The sequence below is a fragment of the Zalophus californianus genome, chromosome 9 (genome assembly GCF_009762305.2).
Source record: "Zalophus californianus isolate mZalCal1 chromosome 9, mZalCal1.pri.v2, whole genome shotgun sequence".
NCBI lineage: Eukaryota > Metazoa > Chordata > Mammalia > Carnivora > Otariidae > Zalophus > Zalophus californianus.
The window spans coordinates 98,881,981-98,891,582 of record NC_045603.1 but is presented as its reverse complement, the minus strand read 5'-3'; the positions used below and the strand labels follow the sequence as shown (position 1 = coordinate 98,891,582).

At 45.1% G+C, this 9,602-nt stretch overlaps 1 protein-coding gene across 2 annotated transcripts in view; it reads right to left on the bottom strand.

The window, feature by feature from the left end:
- Positions 1-630: 630 nt before the first annotated feature.
- VWF (von Willebrand factor) overlaps positions 631-9,602 on the bottom strand; it is a 145,158-nt gene continuing 136,186 nt past the window's right edge. For both annotated transcript variants that reach the window (XM_027595203.2, XM_027595204.2), the window contains 5 exons: positions 4,558-4,656; positions 3,772-3,900; positions 3,233-3,272; positions 1,178-1,275; positions 631-955 (listed from right to left, as the gene is read on the bottom strand). In XM_027595203.2, the coding sequence (XP_027451004.2) occupies positions 767-955; positions 1,178-1,275; positions 3,233-3,272; positions 3,772-3,900; positions 4,558-4,656 (555 nt within the window). In that variant the 3' untranslated portion in view covers positions 631-766. The remainder of the gene's footprint in view (positions 956-1,177; positions 1,276-3,232; positions 3,273-3,771; positions 3,901-4,557; positions 4,657-9,602) is intronic.

Here is a 9,602-nt window from a genome sequence, read left to right as displayed (position 1 = left end):
TGAGGAAACTAAGTCTGAGAACCATTAATGGTCTTATTTGGGGCCACACAGCAGAACAAGGGCCATGTGTAGAACCCAGGCCTGCCTGCAAGTCTGGGGCTTATCCCCCATGGCCGAGCCTGTGCTGGATGGGCCCCTATTCCTGCACCTGCCAGCACCCCTTTTCGAGTCCCCTCGGTCCTCAGCACCTCTTCTTCCCTCAAGGGCCACTGATGATACATGGGAACTTAGGGAGCCAACGGCTCAGAGAAACCCTTGCATACCTGCTCAAACTCCTTCACCCCAAGGTCAGCCACACTGGCAATAACCATGTCTGTCTTGGCAGGAGTCTGGCCCCAGGGCCCACCCCTCTGCTCTGTTCAGAAGCCCCTGGATCCAGAGCTTGGAGAACCTAGTGTTCCTGAGCAAATCCCTTCAGGGATTTGGGCTGGGTTCTGAGGAGGCCTGCCTCCCCACAATCCTCTCCCCACCCTATGGAGGTGGACACCACTTTTTCCCCGAGGTTGGCCATGCCTGGGGCTGGAGTGCTTCCAGACGGAGCCCGTGCTTTCTCCCCCAGAACCAGGTTCGGAACTTGGGCCCAGCCTACCCCTGTCATCTCAGCCTAGTAGACACAGTGAACCATCAGCCTTTTGCAGGGGGAGAGATTGGCCTTTATTGTGGGCTCAGGAGCACCCAAGAGCGGAGCACGAGGAGCGAGCAGCCGCGCTCTGGCGGGCCCAGTCTCGGGTGAGGAAGGCGACAGCAGGTGTCCAGGGCAGCAGCCTCACTTGCTGCACTTCCTGGGGGAGCATCTGCACTGCATGGCATTGAGGATCTCGTGGTAGACCAGGGAGCCGTTGGTGCAGCGCAGGGGCACCCGCATGGGCTCCGTGTGAGTGGGCGAGCAGCAGGAGCACTGGTCCTGCACATCCTCCGTGTCAATGGAGTACAAGGCTTTGCTGGCACATTTACCCTGTGACGGAAATGGGGGGGGGGGGGGGGCACATTGCAACGTTGGAGGATCCTGCTAGGCAATTGGCAAAGGGACATCTCAGGGAAGTCTGGCATACCCGCTATCCTTATGGTCCCATTACACACCCAAATCCCGCTAGCGGTGATCTCTGTGCATGTTTGATCAGGAAACACAATCCCACCCTTCCCCACCCAGGCCTCACTGAAGCCAGGGCCCTCTTACCTCGCAGTAATGAATGTCCACTTCCTCTTCCGACTTACAGTCTCCCACCTTGACATACCGCAGCCTGGCCGTGATATCCTTGCATTCAAGCTCCTCACCTACAGGACGGGTGAGAGATGAGGCCAGGTGCCTGGCTGAGATTCAAGAGAATGCTCTCCGGCCCATTTCCCTCACCTCACTGGAAAAAGGTCAGTTTCACAGTAACCAAATCACCAAAGCCGGCTGCGAGGAGGGGAATTAAGTTATCCTGGTTCACCGCAGAATCTCCTGGCCCTCCAATCCAGAGATATAGTTACGGCTGGGTTTAACTCACTTAATGGTACAATTTTAATGGCAGGAGGAGCCTAGATCCACTGTGCGATGGTGTTGTAGATGGATGAGTCTTGTTTTTATGTCATCGTAGACTCTAAAAACCATAATGACTAGAGCAATCTTCTTATGCTTATAACTATATCCGGAAGCTAATGGGCAATGAAGTAGCCAATAAATATAACTAATATCTATCTTTGCCTTTAGAAAAGAGGAAAAGCAAATGTCATGGCCACACGAGGGGCTAAGAGCATCTCTAGGACCCTCTTACGGAGTCCTCCCTTTGGGAATAGCCGTCTCCGGGCCCCGGCATGGCAAGGATTAGTGGCACTCAGATCTGAACCTCTACTAGGCCCACCGATAATTCTAAGATTTAATGCCAACTCGCCACTCCCCATCTGAACACTGGGACTCTTCCATTCTTGAATGGCTCCCAAACTAAATCAACCCTAACTACATATTAGCCTGCCTCCCAACTTCCAAATAACTTCATTTTACAGTGAAAGCCTGCCAACCACATTAAAAGAATGAATAAGGAAAACACATTTAGGCCAACATGCTATATTCTTTCGCTGTAGATTTAAATCCCTGAGCCTGGCTTCCTCTCCTTATGAAGAGTCTCCACCCTCCTGAAAGTACTGACCAACACAGTCCCCTCGCTGCCTCCCTGCTAGTTTGGCAGATAACTGTCTCTTGACCAAATTCCATGTGCAAAGTGTGCCCAGAGAGAATTCATGCTCCCTGATGGTTTCCAGACTTCAACATTCTGAAATTTATGCAGATAGGAATCACAGAAAGAGTAGCTTTCTGAGCGTGTTTCCTTGATCTGCAACCTGCTTACAGCAATTGCAGGGACTGTCAGAGTTAGTAGTCATCAGGAAGAGAATGAATGATTCACGCTTTCACTCTTCCTTTCTTTACCCAATACCGAACATGGGCCCAAGACCCCCAAAGAAAACAAAAAACACAAAGCACTAAACCAAAAACAAAAAATATTAGCCCAAGCAAGTGATCCTATATTCAGAGACCACAACACTAACACTAGGATTCGGCGAGTTACTGGTGCTCGTGAACACAGGTATGTGTGGTGAGATTGCTCTCTCATGGGCAGCCCTGTAGACTCTGGCCCCAAAGCTGTTGCTGTGAGTTACGAGGACCCACTGGCAGAACATAACTGCAAGGCCATGAGGGGCTGAGAGTGAAGAAGGGGAGGTTAATCAGTGTAGACCAGTCTTACGAACTCTTGAGAAGACTCTGTGCTCTCTGCCTCTGCAGGCCTTACAGCCCACAGAGGGAGCTGATGTTAACCAGCTGGTGGCTTCTGTTTCTCTGGGAGGTGGCTGTCTGACCCTCAAAGAATACATGTGTCTTGAGTGTCTGCTCTGTCAAGATTATGGATCAAGGGTGCCTTTCTTCAAAGAGCTCTGGTTGGAAAAAGAAGATATTGTCTCAAGATGGGACTATGAGCCACCCCTGCCTCTAGGAAGGAAAAGGCAGGTAGGAGAATAGAAATACTTAGGAGTTTTGGAAAAAGGGAAGAGACTGCTTCACAGGGATTCAAGTGGCGATTTGAGGAGGGGGCAGTCTAAGAACATTCAGGGAGGGTGGAAGTTCCCTGCTGAACTGAACCTAGTGATTGGTCAATGGTTAAGAACTATCTTTCCAGAACAAGCTTCCTCCAAAGAAAACAGTTCCTGGACTTGGTCTGACAGATTTCAAGGGACAAGCTATTGGTAATGTACTTACATGTGTCACAGCAGGTGCCTGGAATTTTCGTGATTTTCCCCTAAGAAAACAGCAAAGTCCCAGATTAGGCACACCTAGGACATAGCAGACAACTTCTGGGTCATTCTCACAGCCCCGAGCTTCAGTCCCCGGACATAAACTGTGCATTGCCATCACAACTGGGAACAGACTGACCATCCTACCTGACCAGGCTGGAACAATTCTGATTATTCTAGATTCTCTCCCAGTTGCATCACCAGGATCATATTCTCAGGAGAGACTAGAAATCATCTGATCTCTCACCCTCCCGTTCGAGGATCACAGATTCAGTCTCCCCCAAGGGAAAGGTATCTATTGAAAGCACCATATACTGCAGAGAGTTTTGTCTCTCCAACAGGCTTTGATTTTGAAACTTCACTGGTTTTTAAACTAGGTCCAGGGTCTCCCTTGGACACTGGGACATCATGTCAGAGAAGACCATGCTGTTCAGAGGACTCTGTTCTTAGAGTCAAAGATGGAGCGGTCAAGAGGAAAGTAGGGCCTGAGCTCCAACTACTCACTCCCTCGGCCAGACACTTGTGTTCATCGAAGGGTGGGCAGCCCGTGACCCTCTTCTCCCAGATGTACTCTCCTCTCTCATTGACCTTGCAGAAGTGGCTATCACAGCCATCCTGGAGCATCTCATCACGCTGAAAACAAAGAGGGGAAATGGGTAGAGCAAATCTGAAGACAGTGTTTGGTCTGCAAAGACACTTCAAACCATGACCTTGACTCCTTGAAGTTGTTGAAACAATTTGGAGGACTATGGAGCAAGACTGAGACAGTATCTACAGTCTCCACACCCAGAGCACACAATAGAAGTGGAGTCCCAGCTTAGTTACTGTGAATAGGGCTGCATAAATGCAAAGAATCCCTCCAAACTCTTCTGACCACCTAGAAGCTTAAAAAATTAAGACATAGTGAGGGTAAACTAGCAAATCAATAACTGAACCAGAGATGAACCAGGGCACCACCACCCTAACAACCAATTTTCACTCTCATAGATCAGACTTACTGTCTGCCTGATTGACTGTCCAGTCTTATAGACAATCAAAGCTGGAAGAAATCTTAATGATCAACCAACACCAAATCATGGCCCTTATGCCAACCACACTCTGGTCAAGAAGAGTGAAAAAATTACTAAATCAAAGAGAAAATTTTGTACCTTCTATAGGCTATCCATCTTTTCTCTATAAAATCAGAAATAGGTGGGAAGCTAATATTGACCCAAACTTAGTCCCTCTTTCTTGAAGAAGAAATGCCAAAATCGGAAACCAGGTAGTGACATGAGTTCAACTTGCTCCCACCTTCAGTGTCATGATCTGTCCTCCTTTTAGCTGAATGGTGCAAGCCGTCAGCAGACATTTCCCACAGCATTCACCTTGGTTCTTCTCTTCCTTGTAACCCTGTATCCAGGAGGAAAATCAGCCTTGGTTAAGCCCCCAGGATACCCCAATCATAAGTAGGCTTACTTTTCTAGTTTCTGATCTCTCCCATCCAGCAAGTTTCACCCAAAGCTCAGAAAGTTAACATTCAACTCTTGTCTAACCTTTGTCAGTTCTCAGTCCCCTAGATGGCATTCCTTCCCTCTACATACGTACATCTTGTTCATGTTCTAGCAGCCAGACCTATTAAATTAGACCTCTCCCTTGAGTTCCAGACTTACAAATTCAATGGTTTGCTTGACAACTGTTTATCTTCTTATCTTCTCAAGACGTATATACAAAATGCAACTTGATTTTTGTCCCAAATTTCATTCTTCTCTGGTCCTACCTTACCTTGGTAAATGGCTTCATTACCCAGTTGCTCAAAACCAGAAATCTGGGAGTCATCCTTGACTTCTTTCTTTTTTCTCATCCCCCGACCCCCATCACCAAATCTTGCCAAAAATGCCTAACTCAACCTCTGCTTGTCATGACCAATGTCCTCTGTCATCACCTCGTCCAAGCAATCATCATATACCACTAGACTCTAGTAACAGTCTTTATTTAAGTCTTTCTACCTGCATTCTTGCCCCTATACTGTAGGTCTCCACACATCTGCTAGAAGTACTTTCTTATAAGTCTGGTCATGTAACCCTCCTGATTAAAAATAATCCATGGAGTTCTGGTTCTAGTAATGGCAGAGTAGTTTATATTGGGCTGACCTCCTATAGACAACAATTTTAAATTCTTGACAAAATATTTTTAAAAATTGTTGAAAGTCACTGGATGGCAAAAATAACATCTTGCGAATTTACTTCTCATGTAGAAGTAAGCTATGTGACAACAATAGCACAAAGTATAGGGGGGCAAGTACATCATACGTGAAGTGTATATTATCAAACCGAGGTAGACTATGGTAAGTCAAGGATGCATATTGTAATCTCTGGAGTAACTGCTGTTATCTCTGGCAAAATATTTTCTATCTTCCCTTGTGATTTCTTCTTTGATTCATGGATTATTTTAATGTATTTTATTTAATTTCCAAATGGTGTGGCATGTTTTCTAAATACCTTCTTGTTACTAATTTCAATCTAATTGTGGTCGTAGAATGTACTCTAAATGATTTCAAAATTTTCACATATATTGACCTCTTAATGGTCCAACCTTTGGTCCAGAGAGGTGAAGATTTCATGTGCATTTGAGAAGAATGTGTGCTCTGCATTTTGGGAGTACAGTAGTTTATTATTTTCAATTAGGTCAAGTTGGTGGATACAGTTTTCCAAATCTTCTATATCTTTACTGATTTTTTTTTCCTACTTGTTCTATCAATTACTGAGGGAAAAAACATTAGAATTATGAAATAAGGTTGTGGATAAGCCTATTTCTAGTTCTGTCAATGTGTACTTCATATATTAGAAACTCTGCTACCAGATGCATACACATTTAAGATTTGTGTGTCTTCATGATGAATCTACTCTTTTATAATTATGAAATAATCTTCTTTATTTTTGGTGACTTTCCTCATTTTACAGTCCATTTTGTGTGGTATTAGTATATCCATCTCAGCTTTCTTATTCTTATCATTGACTGGCATATCTTTTTTCATCCTTTTATTTTCAATCTCTCCATCTCTCTAAATTGAAAACAAATCTTGAGGCACCTGGCTGACACAATCAGTGGAGTGTGCAACTCTTGATCTGGGGGTCATGAGTTCAAGCCCCACATTAGGCGTAGAGCTTACTTTAAAAAATAGTAATAATAAATAAAATCGAAAGCACATCTCTTGTAAACAGCATACTAATTGGGTCTTGCTTTTTTATCCAAGTCTGACAATCTCCATTTTTTTATTGGGATTTTGTTTTGCCCATTTACATTTAATGTAATTATTGATATGTTTGGGTTTAAATCTCCCATTTTGCTATTCATTTTATCTGTTGTCTTTTCTGTTATCTGTTCTATTATTAATTATTTTCTGTATTCTTTTGGTTTGATCAAGTTGTTTGTTTAGAATTTTATTTTCTCTCCCCATTTGCCTTTTAACTGCATTTCTTCATATTACTATTTTAGTGGTTACACAGACTTATCCATTTATCATATGTCATCAAACTATATACTTAATATCTGTACATTTTATTGTAGGTAAACTATCCTGATTTTCAAAAAATAATAATTTTACAAAAATTTTAAAAATAAGACTTTCTATGGCTTCCTATTGCATTCAGAATAAAATCCAATCTTCTTAGCATGTTCTACAAGGCCCTGTATGGTTCCTTCCAAATTTTATGACCTTTTCTTCTACAACCATCCTCTTGCTTTTGACAATCCACCCCTGTGCATCTTCTAGGACCATGAATATGCCAACCTCTTCACCTGAGAGACTTTTTATATGTTATCCCTCTACCTGGAATGCTTTTCCCCATGCTTTGTATAACTAGCTCTTTCTCACCCTTGATTTTTGCTTCAATAATCATTTCAAATATCATTATTCGGAAAGGTCTTGTAAGATACAACACACACACACACACACACACACACACACACACAAAGATACTCTTCATAACACTTAACACAATCTGAAATTTTCATTTGTTCTCCCTGAGAGGCATGTAAATTCCAAACTAAGTCTATGCTGTTGTCATTGTATCCCAGCACCTGGCTCTAAGTAGACCTCCTACACTCACTGAGATTAGTTGAGCTGGGAACTCCTTGACAGTGGCTTGAAGTGACCGTCCTTCATTTATATCTGAGCTGGAAAAAGCAGCAGCTTCCAGACAATAGGATTTCACTATCTTGCAAAAATGCCCCCAAATCTGGGAGACAACATAGGGCAACCAACTCTATCTTGCAAAGTAAGAGGATTTTCAACAATGTTAATAAAACAAAAACCAAAAAGCTACCATCAGCTGCTTCATCACTGCATCAAAATTAAAGCTCTTTTAATGCTACCCACCACTCCGACAAAAAAGGGGGGGGACATAATCTCACAACATTTTTAAAGAATAAATTGAATTATATGAGAAGCCAACTATAATGTCATTCTTTCTCTCGTTTTGCCACACTTAGTAATAACCACTTGGAGATTCATTCATTCAGGTCCTGAGGTTTTCCTAACATGAAGCTCTAGCCAGTCAGTTTGGAGCCCTCAGACAGAAAATGTGGGCCTCTCTGCATTGCTCCCTTGTTCATTGCACATGGGCTGAATGCTTCTAATCAGCAGGCAAGGTTAGGAATCAGTAAGCTTGCACGGAATGAATTTAAACAATTTGCTACTCATAAACCAAGTTTCTGAACTCAATGTGTCCTCAGGGAGTAGGTTGTGCAGAAAGCCAGTGAGTGCGGAGTCAGCACAGAATCAGGGCTCCTGGGTCCAGGCCACACGCTCCAAACTGGGAAGGACACCGCTGGAGTTTGAGGCATCAGGTCGTCTTTCACTGGTGAGCTTTAAACTGTATTTTCAAGAATGTACCAATTCCTGGAAGGTGTAGGACTGAGGTAAAGGGGACAGGAAGGAAGGAATGGAATAAACAGTACGAGTGAGTGTGGGTGGTTACAGTCAGGAGGAGATTAAACAGGGTTTAAATTGGGCAGGGTTTTGTGGAAGCATGGATTTGGGTGTTTCTCTTTTCAGTGAGTGTTAGAAGAAGACACCAGGAAACAGCCTCTGCTCAGTAGGCCCAAGGAGAGGAAAATGGACAAAATCTTTACAGGAGAAGTGAGTGGGCAGGGGACAAAGGGAGGAGGGGGCCGCTAAGTGAAGGGACAGGGCGGTGGAGACAAAACCCTCACACCAGAGAGGAGAGGACACAATTAAGCCAAGAAGAGGGAAAGGCAGAGGGTGTTACGGAAAGAGAAAGAGCAGGAAGAAAAAGAGGGTAGAAGGTAGCAGAGCGGCAGTGCTTTTGGAGTTGGGAACAAGGGAGGAAGGGGGAGGGGACCCACTTGCAGGAGTAAACAAAGAAAACATTCCCTCTGCAGGTCCCCTGCCCTAGAAGGTCAGAATGTCACTGCACCACGTAACAGGACTTACCTGAGCCCTTCGGGGCTTATGGCCACTCCTGGCAGCGCTCTGGGCTCCATAGGCAGAAATACGCACGCGCACGCACACACGCACACACGCACACACGGAGTACGGCACTGCTGAATGGGCTGTCTCCCGAACATCCAGTCAGGAGCAGCCACTTCCTCTGCCTGCCAGCCAAGTTCCTAGCAGCCAGAGCTCGCTTGTGCAGGTCTGAGCACCAGTCAGTCCTGCCCCTGACCAGTCATGCCCTGAACACTGCCCTGTCTGTGTCTCATAGCCCTTCCCATAAATTGCATTAGTTGCTCGAAGCCTTCCAGTCTTGCCTCCCCCTGCTGCTCTTCTCACTCTTACCTCTATCTGCCAGTCCGGTCCCCATTCCCCTTCCTGGAATGTCCTCCATATTCAACTCCCTGCTGAAGGTCAGCTCATGGTCACGTCCCTGCAGGTGCCTTCTCAGCCTTCCGTGTCAGGGGACCTCTCTTCCTCATGCTTTCCTTGAAAGTTCACCAGTCAAGCTTCACGTGTACTACCCACCAGCACAAACCACCTTCTACAGGTCTCCTTTTAGGTATAAGCATGGTCTCCCCTGGGAGGAAATGAAGGACTCACATGGTGACGCTAACACTTTAGTCTGATGTAGGCCGTTCAAAGCAGACCTACCTAAACTTAATTCACCACAGCTCCTCGCCTGCAGGAGACCTCTTTGACCTTCACAGCAGAGGACAGTGGCAAGACCAGTTAAGGATGCTGAACTAGAACGGGGACAATTGCAGTTTTCAGGAAAAGTTGAGAGATAACATGGAAGGAGGATGGATCTAGCAGTTCTCAAGAGGGAGGAAGTGGGGACACTGCCATGGAGGATATCAGAATTTTGGAGGAAAGGAGGAAGAGTTAAAAAAAAAAAGGG